Below are 25,376 nucleotides of genomic sequence, written 5' to 3'. Positions count from 1 at the left end.
TCAAACTAGTACAAATATATCATTAAAATTTAGTTACCCTATATTTACCCTATATTTTATAAAATTTGCTATTTCCACTTTACTTATATCATTTTGAGAGGTCTATTATACAATACTATATTATTTAAAAAATAAACAAAATGTTAATAATTTTATAATATAGTAGTAATTTTTTACCTATAAATTAAACTAATTTATAATCTTAAAATTTTTATTATTTATTATTTTATATAAAGATGAATTCACATATCTATTTGGAATTATTTCACAAATACACAAAAACAACAAAAAAAATTACAAAAATACGGTTTTACGAAATTTTAAATATTTTTACGATTTTTTTGATTTTATTTATAGAAAATACGGTCTTTTTATGTTGTTATCTTGTTAATTTGTTGTTGATTTTTTGTTATATATATGTTATCTTCTGTTATTATTTTTATGTTATTTAAATGTTACTTTTATGTAGTTTTCTTGTTGTTTTCAAGTTATTTTTATAGAAAACTGTAAAAATGTAAGAAAAAAAAAGCTAGCTTTAAACGTAAAAATATCATTTTTTTTACAAAAAATTGTGTCTTGTGTAATTATTCCTTGTGTACTCATAAATCTAGGAATATAAATTTAATCATATAATTTTGATTACTTTCTACTGTGCTGACGACACAATAAAGAAGAATATAAATATGATAAGGGTTCGGATGAATTTATAAATCAAATAAACAAGTAAATGATAACATGAATCAAATGACACACAAAGGAGTGATGAAAATACTTCTGTTTCTTTATTGATATTGAATAATAGAGATTACATTGAAATAGAGTTTTATTTAGGGCATAAAACCCAACAAACTCCCACTTGCACTAATATAAAACCAATCAGTACATTTCAATTAATCCTAAATTCTGACGGTGCTTTTCGAATGCAGTTCCTGCCAAGACCTTGGTGAATGGATTAGCTAGGTTGTCCTCTGTGTCCACTTTTTCTACCAGTACATCCTCTCTTGCCACATATTCTCTGGTGATGTGATACTTCCTTTCAATATGCTTGCTTCTCTTGTGGCTTCGAGGCTCTTTATTTTTGCTTATTTATTTTTTGTTTTATGTTGGTTATAATAATTTGTCTTAGTATTTATTTTTTAGTGAGTTCTCTGGGAAAAATATATATTATTTAAAAAATAAAAATCTTTAAGAAATTTCTCCTTATAACTACAAAAAACTGTTACTTTTAGTGATAACTTTTTAGTCACAATATAAATTTTTTGTGACTAAATGTGACTTTTAGTCACAACAAAAACTTACTTGTGCCTAAAACATAGTATTTAACTACATTATCACTAATTTAGTTTTAGTCACAATCAATATTGTGACTAAAAACACATTTAGTCACAACAAATTGTAATTTTTGCGACTAATACTTTTAGCCACGGATCTTTTAGTCACAACATAAAAATGATAATTTATAATTAGTCACAATTTTTTTAATTTTAGTCACAAATTTTATTGTGACTAAAAGTAAACTTTTTTGTAGTGTATATATAAACGTTAGATGGAGGGACTTACCGTCAATTAATTAATTATCTAACTAAATATATACAAAGTTAGAATATGATCCGTCACTACAAATAAAAATAAAGTAACTTTTAGGCTAATTAGTAATTTTTCTCCCCGACCTTTGACATGTACTAAATCGTCCCCACTGAACTTTTTTGACTGTAAGAAATTCCCCCCGAACTATTGAGATTGTTAAATTTAAGGACTTTTGTCTAATTTCATTCAATTTTACTGTTTCAGTGATTGTTTATATGTACTAAACCATGCTCCCCAGACTTTGATATCTATCAAAATGCCCCTCAAACTTTGATATGTACTAAATCATGCCCCTTGAACTTTCATCTATGTTAGAATTTTTTTACTAAAATTAGACAAAAGTCCTTAAATTTAACAATCTCAATAGTTCAGGGGGAATTTTTAACGGCCAAAAAAGTTCAGGGGGCACGATTTAGTACATGTCAAAGTTCGGGAGAAAAACCTATTAATTAGCCTAACTTTTATAATTAAGCTAAACTATCTCAAAAATTTAAATAAAACAACTTGAAATCACTCAAAGGAGACATCCAATCTAAACGGGCAATATGAACAAAAACTACCTAAAAATAATTAACATATGATACAACAATGATAATGTGGAATTAATTTTAATGAGTTTTTATTTTAATTTGAGTTAGAAATTTCATAATAATTATAATTAGCTGACTAATTATTTCATGATAATATGGATTAACACACGTTCGGTTCGGTGTCATATTATTATTAGTGCAATTAAGTATCGGATCTTATATAATTTAAAATAAAGTAAATAGCGGCATAAGTACAATTAAAGTTTTAAGTTTGTAAGTGGGCGGCATAAACCCACTGTTTATTTTTAGCGGCATAAGTACCTAATATTTGTAAAACTGTAATTTTTCTCTAATTTTGTCAGTACAGACTCTGTTATTGTCTTAAACATGGCACATATAAGGCCTAAATTCTAGATCATTAGGGTCTAGATAGAAACATATACAGTAGAACCTGTATTTAAGAATACTCTATTCAAGAATAACCTCTAATTTATTATAAAAAAAATCAAGTCCCAATTTGGGCCCATTATAAATAAGAATAACCTCTAAATTGTAATTAGTTATACATTTTCTAAGTCCCGTATTAACAAAATATACCTCTATATAAAAATAATTACATCTTAATAAAATATATACACATATTTTATAAAATTATTTATGTAGAATTACTTATTTTATTCTAAATTGTAATACATGTATAAATATTTATACTCAAAAATAATTCTATTATGATTGTTTAATGTCATTGTTGTTATATTGATATTTTTTGGTATTTTGAATTTTTTTTTTCTAGTGTAACTCTATTTTATAATTTTTTTGGTCCCAACTGTATTCTTGGATAGAGGTTCTACTATAGTATCAGTTACTTCCAAATGTTCTTTTAATAAATTCAAAATGGAGTCTGTACTGATGAAACTGAAAGAAATTACAGTTTTACAAATATTGAGTACTTATGCCGCTAAAAATAAATATTGAGCTTATGCCGCTTACAAACTTAAAACTGTAAGTACTTAGGCAGTTATTTACCCTTTAAAATAATTATTTTTTAAAAATATCGCTAACCAATTAAATAGCACTACTTATAAAAGATGATGAGGCACGTAATAACAATGTTCCATAACCTATACACATGCATACTCTCCAACCTATATTGAAACTAGTGATTAGAGAAATGGTATTTAAAAATTAATAAAATATTTTATATTGAAGTTTGTGTAAAACATGGGTATCATATGAAGTAGTTTTTTATATTTATTTTTCAAAAAAGAAAAACGCTATAAATATAAGAGGCCAAATTGAAGAGATCACACACTCACAAATATCACATTGTTTTTGATAAAACCATTCTTAAAATAAAGATGATGAATATTGAAGTTGAAGCAATCTCTGTTGAGATTATCAAGCCATCTTATCCAACTCCTAAAAATCTTGAGCATTACAAACTGTCATTACTTGACCAATCATCTCCCATATTCTATGACCCATTGGTGTTTTATTACAAAATGAAAAGTAGTACAACCAATATTGATCCAGCCAACATTCTAAAAAGGTCCTTATCAGCCATCTTAACACATTACTACCCTTTAGCTGGACGACTCGATAAGCATGCACAACTCATCCATTGCAACGACGAAGGCGTTCCCTTTGTGAAAGCTCAAGTGAATGGGCGACTTTCCCAAGTTTTGTCCAATCCAATAGCTCAAGAACTCGGCATCTTTTGCCCTTTCATGTCTCGTCACGATGAAAGTGATGATGCTCATCAAATTCTATTCGGGGTTCAACTTAACATGTTCGAGTGTGGAGGAATCGTAGTTGGTATCAACTTTTCTGATAAGATTGCCGACGCTTTATCATGGATGAGGTTTATCAAAACTTGGGCGATGATGGCTCGAGATGGAACCACCACCATGTTACCAAAATCGCTTCAACCTGAGTTTGTTTCGGCAACTTTGTTTCCTCCTAGACCCCAATCCTTGATTGACATAAAGACTGATGTCATGAAAAAGGGTGTCATATCAAAGATTTTTGTTTTCAATGGTTTCGCTATTGAGGCCTTAAGAGCAATGTATTGGGACAAAGAAAATAATATTCGACCTTCTCGTGTTGAGACTTTATCTACTTTCATAATAAGTAGGTATGAGGCTGCAGTGTCGAAAATAACAAAGCCGAAAAAAGAAAGGGTTTATACCATTTTGCACACTGTGAATCTTCATCCAAGGATGAATCCACCCTTGGCTGAAAACTCATTTGGAAACTTCTTAGTGTACGCAGGCACACAAATTCCGGCCTCGAGTATTAATGGGGAAGCTTCCATTACTAGTGGGCTTGTGAAGAAGATAAGAGAAGGAGTTAAGAAGATGAACAAAGAGTATATTCGTAAACTTCAAATGGGAGAAGAGGATGAATTGAGTAAGATCCAACAAAACTCAGAAAGTATTGAGAAGAGGGGAGGTGAGGTGATTGAATTTCAGGTTACAAGTTTGAGTCGATTCCATTTTTATGAAATTGATTTTGGTTGGGGTAAGCCTGATTGGTCTAGCACAGGTGCTTGGAGTTTTGATAAAATCATTGCTTTGTTTGACACAAGTGATGGTGATGGAATTGAAGCTTATGTTAACTTGAATGAAGAAGATATGGCCAAGTTTGAAGCTGATGAAATGCTTCGCAAATTTATCACTCCTAATTATTATTCTCGCCATAATATCAACTCAAATCTTTAATAATATTAAATCTCATAATATAATATAAAAAGTCTCTCAAAATAAATTATGTGGTTTTATTCTATTTGTATGCCTAATAAGCTTGTTTGTTATGCCTAATAAGAGCTTGCTCATTATTTGGTTGTTTTTTTATGTTTTTCTAAATATAGTTTTTGGACATTTTGATGCCTCAAAGGTGTTGAAGCTCCTTCTTGTAATATGTTTTTGCTGTTTGAATAAATTGATTCCCTTCAAATAAAAATAAAAATAGTGAAGTTAAATTATATATATACATATGGAATATTTTTTATTGGGTAGAGATAATTGCAGCAAAAGTCCTCAAAAACTTAGAGTTGATGCAGAATAGTCTCCAACCTTAAAAATTGGCGGTAATAGTGTAATATCTATAAGTTTAAATATGTATAAGTTTATTTTTTATGATGATATAATAATTATTTTTTTTTGGCATATGTATAATGTTTAATATTTACAATAAATATTATTATTGTTATATAGGTGTAATAGTAATGATATTATGTGTTAATTTTATAATACTGTAGAATAATAATATCTGTTATTATTATTATTTTTGGTATAGTAATAGAAAATATTATTATATAATGATATTATATGGTATAGTTAATACAAATATTATTTTTATTATTTTTTTTATACGTATGGTTACAATAGCTAAAATTGTGGGAATGAATCGTTCAAACTTTCGGTTTAAATGATCCTCTTTATTCTCATTTTAACATGATGGAGATCGACTCCTAGATTTCAGAAGTCGTGGAAAAGAGCGAGAGGCAGAGAGTGTGTGGGTCGGGACCGTAACGAACCACCATAGCAACTAATTTTTTTTCTTTTCTTCCTTCTTCGGGTTGGGCGTGTTCTGGGTTACTTTGAGAGTTTTCATTGGGCTTTTGAGACTCTAAGAAAGGGTTTGAGCGTATTAAAACAGTCCGAAAACACCCCGAACGAGATTCACCATTTTCATGCATGTTCATACACGTTCTTGAGCGATCTCGAATTTGAACGTGTTTGAATCGTTTCTGGGTTTACAAAAGGTTGTATTTAAGCTTATGGGACCTTAAGGATCATTTTTGACGTGAAGAATCGAAGCTTTAAGGCCCCATACGAAAATTGCCATTTTTGGCTCTATTATTGACGATACACCGGAGTTGGAGAAGATGACTCTGATCTGACGCATTGGGGCTGTTATGTTGGGGTTCTTACTCGTTTTGAGGTCCTAAGCACTGTGGAAAGCTTCTCCAATCGAAAGGACTCGTCAAGAGCAATTGGAGACAAAGTTATACTTTGCCAGCCACAAAACCAACGTGAACGCCGGCGACTGCGTTCTGGGCAGTTCTGAGATGTTTTCCCCATCTTTTTTTTGTAGATTTCGATTCGACATATTATTTTAGGGTGTTTGGTGAAATTTCATAATTTTTTTTGCAATTGTTTGATTTAGGGTATTTTTCACTTTTATACTTCAAAAAAGTTTTTTTTTTTTTTTTTTTGTATTTTTACGGAATTCTACATAGAAACTTCTATTGCAACTAGCACTGCAACTTAAATTGTAACAAAAAATCGTATAGAAACTCCTATTGTAACTAGCGCTGCAACCACTTTAGAAACACAAACCGTAAATTTGAAAGAAAAAAAAAAGTTAAAAAAACATTATTTGGGGTAATTCTCTTTGATTTATTATGAATTATTTAGTTTATTTGTTAAATTAATTAGAAAAAAATACTTAGATTACTCAGAAAAATCTAAGTTTATTTTATATGATTATTTATGAGATATAAACTGTTACAAAATTGATAGATTTAAATTTTAGTCAATTTTGTATTTTTCATGAATTATTTGTGTTATTTCTAAATTTAATTATGAAAAATACCTAGGTTGCTCAGAAAATTCAAAGTAAATTATTTGGGGCTTGGTACAGACTATAAACTGTGTTCAAATGGTTAGATTTAGTTTTCGATCATTTTTGTATTTTTCATGAATTTATTTAATTAATACTTAATTAATTATAGAAAATACTTAGGTGATGCTAAAAAAGTAAAAGGTATTTTTTTAATATTATTTACTATATATGCTATGATATGGAATAAGGTTTATAAATTATTAATCATTGTAGATATTTATTATAATTATCTATAATTAATTAACTAATTAATTAGATTTTAATTAAAATAAATAATAAAAAAAAATTGTGTTCACTGTTTGAGAACTGTCAATATGATGTTACAATATAATTCTAGTCTATGAAATAAATTTAAGATTAGGTTGAGATGTTTTGTTATTTTATTTATTTAATTAATTGGTATTTTATATACAATTTGAAGTGTAAATTAGTACATAAATATGAATAATAAATTGTACGTATTTCTTGATAGATTAAATGTGTTTTATAAGTTGTATAAATGATTAAGAAATATGCTAGTTTCTGATTTAGGTAAATAATTACATATTTGTATATTTTGTTAATAAATGATATTTTAGTAAAATTTCACATAAAAAGTATTTGTATGAGTTCATATTTTACGTAAAAAATATTCATTTGAGTACATCATATTTGTTGGTGTGAATCATAGTGATAAATGACTGTGTTTGGTGTGTCATGCAAGTGAAATTGGCCTACGTGTTGTGTAGTTTGATGAAGATTTCATTGTTAATCTTAGGTTATGGTTGAATTAATATATTTTAAGTGTTATTGTGTTATTGGATTTAGGATCTTGCCCTCAATAAAAGACTCGACAAGAGGTTCGAGGGAGAGAAAAGGATATACTTAGCAACTAAGGTAAGAAGAGTGGACATCTGTGCACAGGGTGTATGTTGAAACATACAACTGTATTATGGGTTTGTATTTACATGTTCTATTCTATGGTGGATTGTTGTTTATGTTAGTATTGTTAGTATGTGATAGTGATAAGGCTTTTGACTATTTGTGTGAGAATCGCACTTATAGAATAGGTTTTCTGCTGCTGGTGTGAGCATAGCACTACAGTATATATTTTTGGCTGCTTGTATGGGTTTACTTGCAGGTTATCCTATCATGAGTGAGTACAGCTTGTGATAAGGGATTGCCCTATTGGATGCCGAGTGTGAAAATAGCACAAGGCAGGGAAAGTTATACTTCATGTCTGATCAACATGAGTTGGAGTAGATTATCGTATGTGAAGACAATGTGCGATAAGATACACTGTGTGCTATGTGTGTGAGTATAGCATGCATTAAGATTACACTGTGATATAATGTTATATTGCATGTAAGGATAAGATGTGATATGACATGCTGTTATATGTATGCAAGCATGGTATGAATTGATTTGATGTTGTGATATTGATATATGGGTATGTTATTTAGTTTTTTTTTTTTTTTTTGGGGGGGGGGGGGGTGGGGTGTTTATGTCCTACATAGCTTTTCTTACTGGGCGTTAGCTCACGGGTACTTTGTGTGCAGGTAAGGCAAAACTAAACAGTGAGGATGGCGAGCTCGATTTAAAAATATTTCGTTAAAGATTTGAGCTCGTGATTACTTTTGTAAAACTTAATGTTTAAAAATTTATAAATGAATCAAGCATTTTTGTTTTAAAATAATGAGATCTCATGCTTTTGTTATTTCAATAAATTAGTTTATTGTCTTTATTATAAATGGTTTGAACAGACTAGCAAGTGTGACGTCTCAAGAAATCGAGACGTTACAAATAGTCCCCAAAGTCACATTTTCTATAAATCTGTTGGTCCATTTTCTAACTGATCCTTTAAACCCAAATAAAATGACACGTGTCAATTTTTTATTGGTCCAAATAATAATTTTATTAATTAAAAATTTTAAAATAAAATAAAAAGTAAAAAATATATTTTAAAATTATAAATTTATTTTATATTATTTTTTATTTTTTGCTTCTTCTTGTTCATCTTCTTCATGAAACCAGCCTCACGAGAGTTTGACCAGAGCACCACCACATCATCATTTTGGTCACCAAAATATATAAGAGCCATTTACAAGACATGATAAGCAAATAAATTAAAAACAAAAGTGAATTCTCTAGGCATTGTTCTTTACTAGGATCTCCTAGTTCTAAATTTATCTTGTTTAGGAGGTGAATGATGTGTATTAAACTCTCATTTTGGATCATGAATATTGTTGATTGGCAGTGAAAAGTTTGAGTTTGAATTAATATTGTGATTGATTTATCATGTAACAGGACAGTGAAAGAAGTGGGCCAATCCCAAGCTGCCATGTGTCTAGCGTGTGGAGAGAGATTTGCGCCAATTGGGCGCTGCGTTGGACAGGCAAACGAATAGGGATGCGCCAACTGTTGATGACGAGGATTGCGGGGTCCACAGCTGGCTGATGAGAAGGAACTTGGGCCTTGAGCTGCTGGGCCTTTCTTTTCTCTTTTCTTTTTCTTTGAGCTTCTTTCTTTTTCAATGTTGCTACTTTTTCTTTCATTTTCTTTTCTTCAACAAAATACTACAATAATTTTTGATTCCTACAAAATTAACAATAAATTAAATTCAAATAAAATTTTTTCAATATAAAAATATATTTCAATATAAATTATTATTATTATTATGTTGTGATTAAAAAGTCCGTGGCTAAAAATATTAGTCACAAAAATTACGATTTGTTGTGACTAAATGTGTTTTTAGTTACAATATTTGTTTATGACTAAAATTAAATATTTAGTGACAATTTATAACTAAATATTAAGTTTTAGTCACAAGTAACTTTTTATTGTGACTAAAAGTCACATTTAGTCACAAAAAAATTATATTGTGACTAAAAGATTATCACAAAAGGTAGCAGTTTTTTGTAGTGTCTCCACCCCAAAATCTCAAAATCCATAAGCTCAACCATATCCTGAAACCCTTGAAATCCCCACCCATCTTCGAAGTTCTCAACCCATCTCTTGTTTTTCGCATATTTTTTCTTCTAATTTTCACGATGTCGGTAAACATCACTAAATATCGCTAAATCGTTAAACATCGCCAATCACATCGCTAAATGTTACTAACTCACACTCAAGTTTTCGCGATGTTTAGCGATATACTATGCTTTTTTAGTCTCATATGGCAAATACATCGCTAAAAGCATCGCTAAACATTGTTAATTACGTAAAATATCGCTAATCATTGCTAAATTTCATCTCTAACCTCATATTTGGTCTATCATTGTAAATATAATCGCTAAATATTGCAACATATTGCAAAAATGGAAAACCATAAAAAAAAAAAAAAACATAGAAAACGAGTGATGGGTTGAGACTCTGACGATGGGTAGGGTGTCAGGGGTTTCGGGTGTGGTTGAGCTTGTGGATTTTGGGGCTTCGGGGTAAAGACGGGAGACTTAGTTAAAGTAAGAGAGTTAGAGAGAGAGGCTTTTAAAAATGTAAGGGTATTTTTAGGAAGAAAAGATATTAAAAGTATAGATACCTTTCTTCTAATTTGGTAGTATATTAAGAGACCATAATTTACATTTAAGGATGTTAAGCTAAATTTCCCAAATACTATTAAAGTACATTATTTAAGGTAAATATTAATTTTGAGAATAACAGCTAATTGACTTAGATCACCCCAATTCATTGAAAACCAAATTAAAGGGAAACAATTACAAACCTCACGCAAAGCACAAAACAAATATCGAAAGGAAATAACAAAACCAAACAAACATAGTTTCCAAAGTATATTTGGTAACTATATAGTAACAAATTATTACAAATAATAAAAACATTACTTATACAAGTAGTAATGTAATTAAGATTTATTAAACCCCATGCAACTTGTCAAATAATTAATTAGCTTACAATTTCATTTCTTGAACGTAAGATCTTCCATAAACCTCACGTGAAAATATACCCTTTACATAGTCTTTACTCGACAGTGTTTTGTATAGGGCAGGATTTTGTTGAGTGATCAAGCTGTGTGCTGGGCCTATTTCACAATCTTCATTCGTATTAAGAAATGTAGCAATAGACATTCTTTCCTTTGTAGAGTTCACTATTGCTTTGTGCTCATTGCTAAGATATATTCCATTTGTTATAATCTGCAACCATAAATTACATGTATTTTATATATATATATATAGGACGATTTTTGTAAAATAGCTACAAATATAAAAATATATTATTTACATAATCTAATACAAAATATGTACCATTATTATAAATAATGTGTTGTGTCCATTAATCAATCCAATTAATTATAACACTTACAATAGATAAGTTATTACACATCAAAAATGTAATTTATGTATGAATGTTTAACTAAATGTAGCTAAGTTTTAAATTTAAAAAATAAATAATTTTTTTATTATTTATGTATTATAAATATATTATGTAAATGACATAGAGAAAAAAAATGGTAATTTTGTAAATTTTATAAAATAGGTCTAATATTACTCAAACCCAACTTTAAATACAATACGTTTTTTCAGTCCATTAGTGCTAAGGGCTGGCCCTACAAATAAGCTTCTGTATGGTCTGATGTAAAAATTAAAAAAAAAAAAAAAATATAATTTTAATCAAATATTTTGAAAAATAGAGTAAAAAAAATAAAAAATTATTTTAAGAAAAAAAAAACATAAAAACAACAACAAAAAAAATAATTAAAAGTAGAGTTGTACAAAATTTCAAACATTTTAACAGTTTTTAAGATTTTATTTCTAAAAAAAAAATAGCCTTTTCATGTTATACTCTTATTATTTTGTTGTTGGTTTTTAATTATTTGTATATTATTTTTTATGTAATTTTCTTGTTATTTTTATTAAAAACACTGTAAAAATATTTTAAAAAATCTTTAAAAGTATATAATTTTTTTAAGGTAAATAGCATTTTGGACCTTGTGTTTGTAAAAGTTACAGATTAGACTCTATGTTTTGTTAAATGACAAAATAGACCCTGTATTTTCAAAAATGATAAAATTAAGCCCAGGTCTGGGCTTAATTTTTGACAACTTTTTTTAAAATTATATTGGATTTTTATTAAATTTTATTTTGATAAAAAATCAGTTCAGGATTCTTTTTGTACCATTTTGAAAAATACAGAGTCCAATTGTAACTTTTACAAAACAGAAAGTCCAATTGTAACTTTTACAAAAGAGAGGATCCAAAATAGTATTTACTCAATTTTTTACCAAAAGTAGTTTATGTAAATTTAGAGTTACCTCTAGCAGATCTCCTAAAGTGACAATGAAAGCATTTGGGAGAGGTTTGATAGGGATCCACATGCCATCTTTCTTGACTTGAAAGCCATCAACTTGGTTCAATTGAAGGAGAAAGGTAATGCCACATGCATCAGAATGAGGGGCCACACCTGTAACTTTCTCTGGTTGTGGGCATGGAGGATAATAGTTGATACTCATTGATTGTATTCCATCTTCAAATAATTTGGAAATTTCTTTGCTTTCTATTCCTATAACCTTCTCCATTTGGGAAATTATGTCTTTGGCTAGTTTTGCCAATTGCAATGAATAAATTTCTAAATTTTCCCTGCACATTTGTGTGTGTGTTAGAAGTTGTTCTATGATAATAACATATACAAATATTAGTGGATTTTTGCTTTAAAAAGATATACATTAAAAAGTTTATCGGTAAATGGGTGTTTAGAAAATTATAGAGATTTTGGATTTGAGTGTAATTAAAAATCATTATACATAAATTGATATATTTGTCTAATTATGTAATTAGAGATAATTAAAGAGTTTTAGTTACATGATGAGAATTATTGCTAAAAACTTTCTATTTTCAGTCTTAATTTTTAAAAAAATATTATTTTTTGGCAATTAGTAAATAATTATCAATTTATATCTGAATTTTAAAATATATAATGTTATTACTATCTTACTAGCCTAGTAATTACCAGACAAGACTTAATAATTACGCACTCATTTGCAAATATGCCTTAATAATACATTACTATACATCAAAGTTGACCCTAAAATTAAGTGGACCTTAATAAAATAAAAATTAATAGGTTCTTTATTTAAAAAATATGTAGTATTTTTAAAAATTATTAAAAAATTATATATTTTTAAAGAGAAAATATTGTTTTAGGTCCCTAGAATGAGTGAATCCTAGACGCGGGCCTTGTCCAGCTTGCCCGGTCCTGCTATATATTTTTGGTGAAATTAGACATAAGTTTTAGCATCTTTCTAAATTTGAAGATGTAATTGTTAAGGAATTAAAAAAGAAAAATAAGAATAAATAAAATAAACCTGAAAGGAAGAGGGAGATTTGGAAATAAGTGAGGGTTCCTCAAGGCAAGTGGTAGAGTAATGAGAAATAACTCATCTTTCCAATCAAGTTTTTGTTCATCAGAAAAAACAACAGGATCTCCAATGCCTTCTAAATCTCCTGGATTCCGCCATAGCTTGTTCTTCTCCTCGATCGGCAGTTTGCACAATTTTTCTATCCCTTCTTTTATTTTCTCCACCAAAGAATCACTTATACCATGGTTTACCAACTGCAAATTATTATTATTATTATTATTATTATTATTATTATTATTGAGAAAAACTATTAATTCAATATAAAATATTATATAGGGTGCTTTGTACTAGTGCACTCTCAAAAAAATGAACCATGAATCCATATTTATTATCGTAGTTAGAATAATTTACTAAATAGAGAAAAAAGCAAGTTGAATTTTATTTTCAGTATTTATAAGATGTATCTAGACTTAATTAATTATTATAACTATGTGAGTATCAAAAACACAATATTAAGAAAGATATATAAATATAAATTATACCTGGAAGAAGCCCCATTCCTTGCATGCTGAGTGGAGCTTATTGAGTTCAGATTGATACAATTGTGGGTGATGAGATTGAGAGATAAGCAATAAGTTTTGGAAGTTGATAACTGGGGTTTCATCAGAAGAAATTACAGAAGAATTATTGGTTTGATCAATTTGAGTTTGATCATTGCGTATGTATCTTGGTGGAACACTCACCATATTGGGATCTTTTGCCAATTCTTGCACACATGGCACAACCACATTAGAGCTTCGAAAGTCCATAACTTTCAAGAGGTGATCAATAATAATATCCAATATCTGATCAATCTCTCTCTCTATATATAGAGCATTGCTATTAGGTATTAGTGGTGCTTAGCACTTTTGCGATATGTCGCGTTGTGATTGACTAGCAATACTTTCTAAAAATTATTATATTAAATTATATGATACCAAATACTTAATTGGACCAATAGCGACATTAACACATAAAAAAGTGCTAGACACTATTGGTACCCTTTAACATTTCTCATATCTTTATATATTAAAAGTGCCTATCTAACGGCATTTCTTGGTTTAACATTCTTGGTTTAACAGAATATACTTAAAAATAAAAGAATATTCTGTTAAATTTAACAATTAGGTTTGATCTCCCGTTAAAAAATAAACAGAGTTACATGCTATCTCATTACAATTTGATCCATAGAATATTAATAATTTTTTTATTTATTTTTTAAAAAAGAAAAATATAGATAAAATATCTAGAAAAGATAATATAAAAGAAGATTGATTGTGTTGGCTTAGAGATTTTTGGGCTTGGGCTTAAAAAAATAATAAAAATAAAATATGAAATGGGCTGTAATTAGTATTTACCTTATATGTTTGTGCTTATTTTTAGTTTTATTTTTAATTTTACCACCAAGAGGAGAAGGTTGAAAAATATTAGAATATGAAAATATTATTGGTGCTTATTAGTAATTTGCAAAGAATGTGAAAGTCTATAAATATATAGTTGTGTAGCTATTATTAGATATGAAATGAGATAATAGCACTTTTTTCAATTAGAAGATTTGTAACGTCCCCGCTTCAAGCCTCCATTGGGCCCTTACACCCACGGAATGAATGACTCTTATACACGAGTACGTCACTCTGGCTACTTCCTGGATTGATGACTGACCCTACAGACCAACACGAGTGTTTCCAGCGTGCTTTGTCCTCACTCACACGCATCCTGGGAAAACTTCCCAGGAGGTCACCCATCCTAAAATTGCTCCAGGTCAAGCACGCTTAACTGTGGAGTTCTTTCGTGATGGGCTACCGAAAAACAAGATGCACCTTGTTGATATAGGTAGTACCAATTAATCTATTTAAGCTCTCTTCAACTGTGTAGTCCCATACCTACACAGTCTTAGAATCATCCCACTTGACCTTCCCCAGGCGGTGTGAGATTGTACAGCTTACCCGGTATTTCCCCTTACGGATCACGGGACTACTGACTGTCACAATCACCCCCCACGGGTCCGACGTCCTCGTCGACCACACTTCCTACTGGCCGGCGTTCCGATACCATTTGTAACGTCCCCGCTTCAAGCCTCCATTGGGCCCTTACACCCACGGAATGAATGACTCTTATACACGAGTACGTCACTCTGGCTACTTCCTGGATTGATGACTGACCCTACAGACCAACACGAGTGTTTCCAGCGTGCTTTGTCCTCACTCACACGCATCCTGGGAAAACTTCCTGCGAGGTCACCCATCCTAAAATTGCTCCAGGTCAAGCACGCTTAACTGTGGAGTTCTTTCGTGATGGGCTACCGAAAAACAAGATGCACCTTGTTGATATAGGTAGTACCAATTAATCTATTTAAGCTCTCTTCAACTGTGTAGTCCCATACCTACACAGTCTTAGAATCATCCCACTTGACCTTCCCCAGGCGGTGTGAGATTGTACAGCTTACCCGGTATTTCCCCTTACGGATCACGGGACTACTGACTGTCACAAGATTAATGTATATTTTACTATTAATAACATACATTATTATAACACAATTATGTTTTACTTACTAAATATACTGACACATATTTTATTTTTATAAAACAAATCGTTCAAATAATTATACTATTTTAATTATTAATTAAAATAAAAAACTAAAATATTAAATAAAACTAACACTACGTGGCTTGGCACGTAACAATCACCTAGAATATATATATATATATATATACTTATTGTGTAAACAATAAATATAATATTTTGCTTTACAAGGGGAAAAAAAATATCATTCACACTGCAAGAAATTTACATAATAACTTACTAGAGTAACTTAAATCTTAAATCGTAACTTAAATTTATATAACAATTTATATAAAAATTATTTAATAACTCAAATGGTAAAAATTAAAAAGTATATAACCAGATGATTCCCCTTATTAGTTTTAATTTAAAAAAAGGAAATAAGCATAGGAAAGAGTTACTTCTTGTTTTTTATTGGGTCAGTCACTTATAATTGACTTTTATAGAATAGGTAAGAGCCCCACCTTGTATTTATTACTTGTGTCTCATTCATTTTCTTTGTAAGATCCCTTCTTTTTTTAATAATTAGCAATGATTATATAAAATAAATATAATTTATTATTATAGATAAATATTATTTTAAATTTTATATTCTGCAAAAATTATTACATGCCTTCTTTATTACATGTGTCTTGTTCATTTTCTTTGTAAGATGCCTTCTTTTTTTTTATAATTAGCAATGATTATATAAAATAAATGCAATTTATTAGTATGATAAATATTATTTTAAATGTTGTATTTTACAAAAATTATTGATTGGACCTTCTGTTTTGTCGAATGACAAAATATATCATGTATTTTCTAAAATAGTAAAAATAACACCTTAAGTTTAATTTTTGACAACTTTTTTTTAATATAACTAACTTAAAAACAATTCTTAACACAAGCAGATTCAGAAAATATAAACAGTTTTGTCTTAATACCTTAGATTGAATTATTATTAAATTTTATTTTGATAAAAAAATCAGTTCAGAATCCTATTTGTACCATTTGGGAAAATACAGAGTCTATTTTATCATTTAACAAAACAAAAAATCTAATTAATAACTCGTTATTATTTAAAGTTTTTTTAATGAACAACTGATCATATCATTATTTAAAGTTTGATGACAGCTTTTGCATAGGTACAGAAATTAAAATAAGAGAAAAATGGCAACGTTCAAACATATAATTTTAGAAAATAATAAAAAGTATAATCTGTACAACCAATAATAATTGTAATTTTTTTAGCAAAAAAAATTGTAATTTATTGATTGATGGAAGCATACATATTAATTATTTTATAAATATATATATATTTAAATAATCACATGATTGACGTGAGCTTTAAATAATCACGTGATTTATTTTTAATGTTTCTATAAAAGTCTTAAACTATATAATATTTCAATAAAAATATTATTAATTAAAAATTACTTTAAATTAAGTTATATGATGAGAAAAATTATTTGTTATAAGAAGATAAAAAAGTTAAATTATATTTGTATCAAAATTTAAATAATATTTGGAAGAAAAAAATTAAAAAAAAAATATTTTAAATTTTCATAAAAAGAAAAGGCCTCATTTTATATTTTACCTTAGGCATTTTAATACCTTCAGACAGCCTTGATTAGGTCAATCACTTATCATTAGCCTTCTTTATGAACATAGGCAAGAGCCCTACCTTTTGAAAAAAGGCGTTTGTATCATAAATTCAAAATAAGTCAGACCTCTCGGTCGTTACAAAATATATTGTCTGGTAAAAGGGGCGGAGCAAGGAATTTATTTGAGGGGGGGCCAAACTATAGTAAAACTTAATATTTTTTTTGAAAAAAAAATATATTATTAAATTCATAATTAAATTAAAATATAGAACGTCTCTCTTGCATGTCACGAAAATTATCTATAATTGGATCTATACTAAATTTTTCAGCAATTTCTCTTTCAATATACACTAGCAAACAATCACTTAAAAATTCATCTTCCATCTTGTTGCGGAGTGTAGTTTTCACTAAATTCATTGCTGAAAACGATCGCTCTGTTGTATTTGTAGAAACTGGAAGTGTAAGAATAAGAGTTACCACTCTATACACAAGTGGAAAAACTTCTGCTTTTCTAGTTTTTACCAGCCACTGACATAAATCAGAGATAGTTGTTAAGACTATAAAATCAGGAATATTTCGCACATGATCAAAATGTTCAAATTGCGTCCTTAGATGTATCATTTCGTATTCTGTGAAATCTCTTGGGTAAAATTTTTGTACCAGTTTGCAAATGTCATCAACTCTCAATGATACACGCATCTCTCTCGGATCTAGAGCTGAACTAAGAATGAGTAACTCTACTGTGTTGTCATTGAATTTGTTGTTTAATTCTTGCAGTTGAAAGTCTACCACTGCATTGAAGATATCAACTCTATAATAATGCTCCACTGTAATGACACCTTGTTGACCGCGAGCTCTTCCTCTTCTCGCAGTATAATGAGCATTAAAATTGGGCACAAGTATATTAATAGGTTCACAAAAGGATTTCACCTCATCAACTAATTCATTCCATCCATCTTCTCTTAATTTTTGAATGAGAATCTTAGTAGATGAAACAAGATGCATTGCATTTAAAATATCTTGAGACTGAAGTTGCAAAGCTTGACAGAGTATATTAGAAATCTCTAGAATTTTTTTCATGAGATGCAAAATGAAAACAAATTCAAATGAAGTTGCCGCCTCATAAGTTGCATCTGCATCTCCTCGTTGAGCAAAAGTAGTGCCGTCTTCAATAATATTTAATAAAACTTCACATGTTGCGCTGAACATCTTTATCAAACTAGAAATAGATTTCAAGTGAGAACTCCAACGAGCGTCACCAGCCCTTTGTAAAGAACCAATTTGATTAAGCCATTTCCCACTTTCTAGTTCATCCATCTCAAGTAAATGAGCAACATTTGCAGCTTGAGCAATTCTTAGTTGGTCATTACGCTTACACGATGCACTAACAATATAAACAATAGAGTTCAACTTTATAACAAATTGATGGAGAGGAATAACTTCTCTAGATGCAGCAACTAATGCTAATTGCAAACGATGTGCAAAACAATGAACATAATAAGCATAAGGACATTCATTTGAAATTAAAGCTTGTAAACCGTTCCATTGACCACGCATGTTACTTGCACCATCATAACCTTGTCCACGAATGGAATGAACATCAAGACTACGATTTGAGAGGATAGAGAAAATACCTTGTTTTAATGTTAAAGCAGCAGTGTCTTTGACATGAATAAGCCCAAAAAAACGCTCTTGCACACAACCATCTTTGTCAACAAATCTCAAAACAATTGACATTTGCTCCTTCTTAGATTCATCTCGTGCTTCATCAACTATTATAGAAAAATTTGCATCACCAATTTCTTCACGAATTGCATTCCTCACTTTATTCCCCAAGACATGCGAAACTTGTTTTTGTGTTGTTGGTGATGTATATGTGGCATTTCGTGGAGCTTTATCCAAAACTTCTACTACCTTATCATTATAAGAACTTATGAAACTCAATAACTCTAGAAAGTTTCCGCGATTAATTGATGTTTTAGATTCATCATGACCTCTAAAAGGGCATGCTTGAAATGCAAGCCACCTAATTCCCTCAATTAAAGTTTTCAAGCGAAGTCTATTTTCAGCAATTTCTTGTGATGTGAAGTTTGCAAACCTTCTTGCAACATGTGATGGTTGGTTCATAAGATCAGCAAGTGCTTTCTCAGCATTTCTATGAGGAGAATTTATATCTTTTCTAATATGTGCTACAAATGCACAATTTTTTCCTCTCACCTTATTCCATGATCGAAATCCGTTAATAGTAAACGCATCTAATCCAGAGGTTCCATCTTTAGCATGAAATAGAAAGCATGGTAGACAAAATGCTGCATTTACTTTAGGAGAGTATTCCAACCACGATGGAAATAGCTTAAACCAGGATGACTGAAAACTACGTGAATGTACTTTCTCCGATTTTTGATAGCTAGAAAGTATAATCTGATATGGACCAGCTTTAATATAAGCTCTACGGACTTCATCACGCTTCTCAGGAGGATACTCCCATATTGGTGGGCGTATTCCAAGATCACGCACTAACGAATTGATATCAAATCCTTCTTTAATGTCAAGTCTTAAAGATTTTGCAGAGCGATTTTCAAAATTTACATGATCAATATCTACAGGTGAAATTGATGACACATTAGATGTAGAAGCTTCACTATTTTTTCTCTTAAAAAATGTGTCGATTGTAGCTGGTTTTCTCATCTACATATAAAAAAAATCACATAATTATATAACTTAATCAAATTATTAACAAAACCTATTATAGATAAATAACATCTTAACAACAAAAAAAAAAACATCAAATACAAAATTAAAAACTCATTTTAAATTGAACTTTTATTCAATTAAACAATTAAAAGTCTATCATGTAAAAGAAGGGTATAAATATCACAATTAAAAAATATATTATATAGATCAAAAAAATTTAATCATATAATTCAAAATAAGAAGAAAACAATCTTTTAATTGTAGATTTTTTTTAATTACTGTAGTAGTAATTAACTCAATTTCTTTTATATATAAGTTATAATCAATAAAATAATGAAATTGAAATACATAACCATTTATTTGAGTAAAGAACAAATTTAAAATTTAGAATTTAGAATTTATGACATACCTTTGTTTTGATATCAATCTTTTATATTGTATGTAGAGTGGAGGCTGACGAGTGGATCTCTAATGTCAATTCAAAATTGTAATCAATTAATAAATTATATATATACACACATTATTTTCTGTATGCATATAAATAATAGAATAACAAAAAAAATTAATTTCAATGTGAATACCTTTTACTGCAGAATAGTATCTTGCCCCAAAAATTTTGAATTGCTAAATGCGAAAGGGAAATAACCTAAAGATTAATCTAATTTTTTTGTTGCCAGTTTCTCTTTCTTGTTTGCCTAAAGAAAAGATAAAAGTAGTGGGCTTTGAATATAAATGGTAATAGTTAAATAAATATAATATTAAATAATAAATATTTATTCAAAAAGAAACGAAAAAAAAGAAGGTAACTTCGCTTTTAAATATATAATTTGACTTTTCTAAAAGTGGGTCCTAAAATTATTTATAGATATATATAATAAAGGTGGATATTGTTTTACATAATAGAAAAAAAAAATCTATACATAAATAAAAGGGTAATAATTAACAATTATGAAAGTTTGGGGGTGGCCAAGGCCACAGTACATATACATGTACGTCCGCCCCTGTCTGGTAAGGAAGAAATTGGGATAGACCCAAACACCTGATGAGCAAACGCCCATCTAGCCACATTATGAGCGGCAAAATTACATGTTCTACTTATATAAGAGAAATTACAACTAATAAAGGAGGGAGAAGACTTAGTACAAAATGAAATATAGTTTTCAAGGGCCCAACGAGAGTCCTTCCCATTGATAGCATTGATAACCACCATCGAGTCATTCTCCACAATAACAAACTTGGAGCTGATATCTAAGGCTACTGACACAGCCAAGCAGCAGGCCGCAGCTTCTCCACAGAGAACATCCGAGAAATCTTCCCGAGCCGTCTGAACTCTAATCACTCTGCCAAAATGATTCCTTACAACAACAGCAATGCACATACTATCAAATCCCACCTTGACATCACAATTCAGCTTAATCCAATCCGGAAGAGAAGGGAACCAAGCTTCCTTTAAAACTGGAGTGGGACTAGGAAGTAAGGAAGCATGCAAATCTGCATAAGAAATACAAATATTATCAATACACTTTTTTAGGTCAGGAGGACAGTTATTATGGACCTTCTCATTGTGTACCCTCCAAATAGTATCCACAACAATCGAGGCATAAAAGAAAACATCATCAACTCGGACCCCTCTATTATTTAGATCGCAAATGAATTTGATCCAATCCCAGACACAGATGCATGTATCACACACCGGAAAGATACTCCAGGGAGAAGATCGCCAAAAATGAAACTCCACATCACAGGAAAGGAACAGGTGTTCAAAGGATTCCTCACTCAAGCCACATAGGGGGCAACTAGTGTCCTCTATATGGAATCTTTTTCCGATCACCGCTCTAACCAGGAGAGCACTAGATAGGAGGGATGTAAAAGTGCAGTAAAAGACAAGCGGAGCCAAGAAAAAAATGCCAATTTTAGGCATGACGCACTTCTGGCCGCGGCTAGATCATTGTGGTCGCGGCTATAACTCGAAGGCAGAATGCTCGAATTTCAATGCTCCAGTCGCCGCGGCGAGATACACCCTTGCCGCAGCCATAGTGGCACTATAGAAACGTTGTTTTTAGAAGCCTATCTGGCCGCGGCGAGCAACAACTTGGTCGCGGCGAGATGGAAATTAGTTATAAATAGAAAACTGCGATTGGAAATTAGGGGAAGCGATTTGGAGACCTAAAATACAGCGAAAAGCGACAAGAGGAGCAAAGTGAAGATCCCGAATCATTCCACCAACAATTTCTTTCTCTATTCCTTTTTAATTTCTTTATGTTGAATATTGTTATAGGAATGGTTATGGATTTGTTTATGAACTAAATTTCCCATTTAGGGAGGATGATGAATGTTGTTTAAAGTTTTTGCCTAGTTAATGAATAATTGTCATTCCTCCATTCTTGATTGTGAAATTATCTATATTTGTGTTTAATTCCATGTGTAAGCTTGATCACCTTTTACATGTTCTATGATCTCAATTCAAAATCTGAAAAGTGAGAATTGAGAATGCTAAAATTGGATAATCGATGTTCTATGTGAAACGAGAGTATTCACATGACTTATGTGACAAGTAGATTATTGCTTAATGTTGATTTCATGTTAGTTTAATTAAGAGATTAATTAGAGAACATGTGATTTAGAACCTAAAAGATCTGAAAAGAGTTAGGTTAATTTATAATCTGTCATTCATTTTAAGAAAAGGATAGCAATTAAGCATTAACAATTAGGTAAACGAACAACAGGATTCTCCTCCCTATTATCTCATCTTGATCGATTTTCACTTGTGTTATTTAAGTTTCTTGAATTACTTTCATTCTTTTTGAATCATAAAAAAATATTGATTTGCCAAATAGAATCATAAGTATAATTTAGTAGTAATTAATCCAATTCTCTCTGGTTCGACCTCACTTGCGTGAGTTTACTACTTGATTGTGTGCACTTGCGTAGTATTTAATAATTTTTGTAACATTAATCCATGTCCTAAGATGCGGTCATTACACAATTGATTAGATGTAATGTTGGATAAAGTGTCCAAAAATTTAATACACAACATTTAATCGAATAAATTAATAATTTCATTTGTTTTGAATAACTAATTAGATTTTATGTTGTTGTATGTAAAATATATATATATAAATTAACATTAAAAATTTGCATTTTACATTTTTTTTTTTTGGATTGGATGGATCTATTTCAATTCAATAGATACTGGATCTAAATTATTGGATGAATCCGATCCAATCTAATAAATATTAAATCCAAAATATTAGATAAACACTAATTAAATCAATAGATATACATGAAATATATTTAAAATAGATATAATCGATCTAATCCAACATCCACATTGAATCGATTTGATGACTAAAATTAATTAGATCGGATCGGATAGTAAAGTCTAACATCATCCAATATATAATTGGATTAGATCTAAATAAACTTAAAAACATGTGGTCCAATAAACACCCTTAATAATTGAACCAAAGAAACACACAACGTTACATTTTCTTTGAAGATGCCTTCTTTTTTTAATATTAGCAATAATAATATAAAATAAGTACAATTTATTATTTAAAGTTTTTTTAATGAACAACAGATCTTATTATTATTTAAAGTTTGATGACAGGTTTTGCATAAGTACAAAAATTAAATTAAGAGAAAAATTACAACATGCAAACATATAATTTTTTTAAAAAAAAGTATCATTTGTACACAACCAATAATTATTGTTTTAGCAAAAAAAAACATTAACTTATTAGTTGATGGAAGCATACATATTAATTATAATTTATAAGTACATATATTTAAATAATCACATGATAGATGTGAGCTTTAAATTATTAGTGTTAAAAAGCAAAATACCATAATTGAATCAGAGAAAATATTCAACCTTATCACAATAAATGTTTTATTTATAGTATTTATTCTTTATTTGGTAAGTCTAGGGAAAATATTATTTTTAAAAGAAAGAAAATCTTTTAGAAAAGATTTCATCATATATAAAACAAATATTTAGATTTCTTCATATATAAAACAAATATTTGATGATAATTTTTTTTAAATCTGGTTATGAATTGTTTAGAAATGGAGGTGAATTGTTTATATATGGGTGCATTTTTAATGGGTATTACTCATTCATAAGTAGTATTATGAAAATTTGAGGTTTTATGCTTAGTTTTTCTATCTAATTCAAAAAATCTCTCATTTTTATATTATGTGAGTTGAGATTGTTCCATCGGCTGAAAAAAAATTAAGAAAAAAAGTTTTTCGGCAAAAAAAAAATTTGAATTTGACTTAAGTATTTTGTAGATAAATATAGTTTAGATATAGTGTAAAAAGTAATATTTTTTTATATTTTTTTTAATTAAGTAGTTAAATTAAGCATAGAAATTCAAATTTTTCTTTTTATTATTCGTCGTTGGATCAAAATTTAATAGTTTAATATTTTTAAAACTAATATTTATAGTTAAATTGTTTAGTAACCATCAACGGGTAATACCCATTAAGAAATGTTCCATATATATCTTGTATAATATAATTGTTTAAAATAATTAACTTTTTCAAAAGGAAAATATAGGTTAGTTATTTTTATACAAGGTTATTTAAATTCGAGTCAGAATTAATTTTTATATATTTTTAAAAATATAATTGAATCATTCCCGAATTACTTCAAGCAGCATTTTAGTAATGAAAATGTTGATTATGGAGATGTTCTTGAATGTGTCCATTCCCGGATTTCTGAGGAGCAAAATGGAAAACTGATCGAATTTGTAACAGTTGAGGAGATAAAACATGCTTTATTCCAGATGCATCCAGAAAAGTCACCAGGACCCGATGGCATGACCCTCGGTTTCTACCAAAAATTCTAGCACATTGTGGGCAATGACATTGTTAGTTTGGTAAGAAATTTCTTCATATCTGGATCGTTCCCTACTAGTCTTAATGAAACTAATATTGTCTTGATTCCAAAGAAAAAGTCGCCTGAGCATATGAGTGACCTTCGTCCTATTTCTCTGTGCAATGTTCTTTATAAAGTTATTTCAAAAGTCATTGCAAATAAATTGAAAAGTGCTTTGCCGGATGTTATATCCAATAATCAGAGTGCTTTTATGTCTGGTCAGTTGATATCTGATAACATCATGGTCTCTTATGAGATTATGCATTATTTGAAGAGGAAAAGGATGGGAAAGGAAGGATTTATGGCTCTCAAACTCGACATGAGTAAAACTTATGATCGAGTTGGTTGGTTGTTCTTAGAGGTTATGCTGATCCGTATGGGGTTTAGTAGTCACTTTGTTTCTCTCATCATGAGTTGTGTGACTACAGTTACTTATAATGTGACCTATGGGGGAAAATTTATGAGGCCTATTCATCCTGGTAGAGGAATAAGGCAGGGAGATTCGCTCTCCCCATATCTTTTTCTAGTTTGTGCTGAGGGACTTTCATCTTTGTTGCGGCATTATGAGAGTAAAAAATGGT

General features: G+C 29.6%; 3 protein-coding genes across 3 annotated transcripts; 1 reads left to right on the top strand and 2 right to left on the bottom strand.

Moving 5' to 3' along the window:
• The first annotated feature begins 3,475 nt into the window (after window positions 1–3,475).
• Window positions 3,476–4,837, top strand: LOC115702688 (stemmadenine O-acetyltransferase). Its single transcript, XM_030630116.2, has one exon. It carries the CDS (start codon window positions 3,476–3,478, stop codon window positions 4,835–4,837), a length of 1,362 nt encoding a protein of 453 aa, XP_030485976.2.
• A 5,544-nt stretch (window positions 4,838–10,381) lies between these two features.
• Window positions 10,382–13,961, bottom strand: LOC115704503 (protein SRG1). The gene is made up of 4 exons (XM_030631708.2): window positions 13,578–13,961; window positions 13,042–13,289; window positions 11,992–12,316; window positions 10,382–10,873 (listed from the first exon to the last, which is right to left on the bottom strand). Exons 1-4 carry the CDS (start codon window positions 13,842–13,844, stop codon window positions 10,631–10,633), a joined length of 1,083 nt encoding a protein of 360 aa, XP_030487568.2. The 5' UTR covers window positions 13,845–13,961; the 3' UTR covers window positions 10,382–10,630.
• A 3,516-nt stretch (window positions 13,962–17,477) lies between these two features.
• LOC115703111 (uncharacterized) lies at window positions 17,478–21,834 on the bottom strand. Its single transcript, XM_061105931.1, has 2 exons — window positions 20,953–21,834; window positions 17,478–19,907 (listed from the first exon to the last, which is right to left on the bottom strand). Exons 1-2 carry the CDS (start codon window positions 21,832–21,834, stop codon window positions 17,478–17,480), a joined length of 3,312 nt encoding a protein of 1,103 aa, XP_060961914.1.
• Between the last annotated feature and the right edge of the window lie 3,542 nt (window positions 21,835–25,376).

This window comes from Cannabis sativa, chromosome X (assembly GCF_029168945.1).
Source record: "Cannabis sativa cultivar Pink pepper isolate KNU-18-1 chromosome X, ASM2916894v1, whole genome shotgun sequence".
Taxonomy (NCBI): domain Eukaryota; kingdom Viridiplantae; phylum Streptophyta; class Magnoliopsida; order Rosales; family Cannabaceae; genus Cannabis; species Cannabis sativa.
Note: the sequence above shows the minus strand (reverse complement) of the source record. Positions and strands in the feature narration are given on the sequence as shown.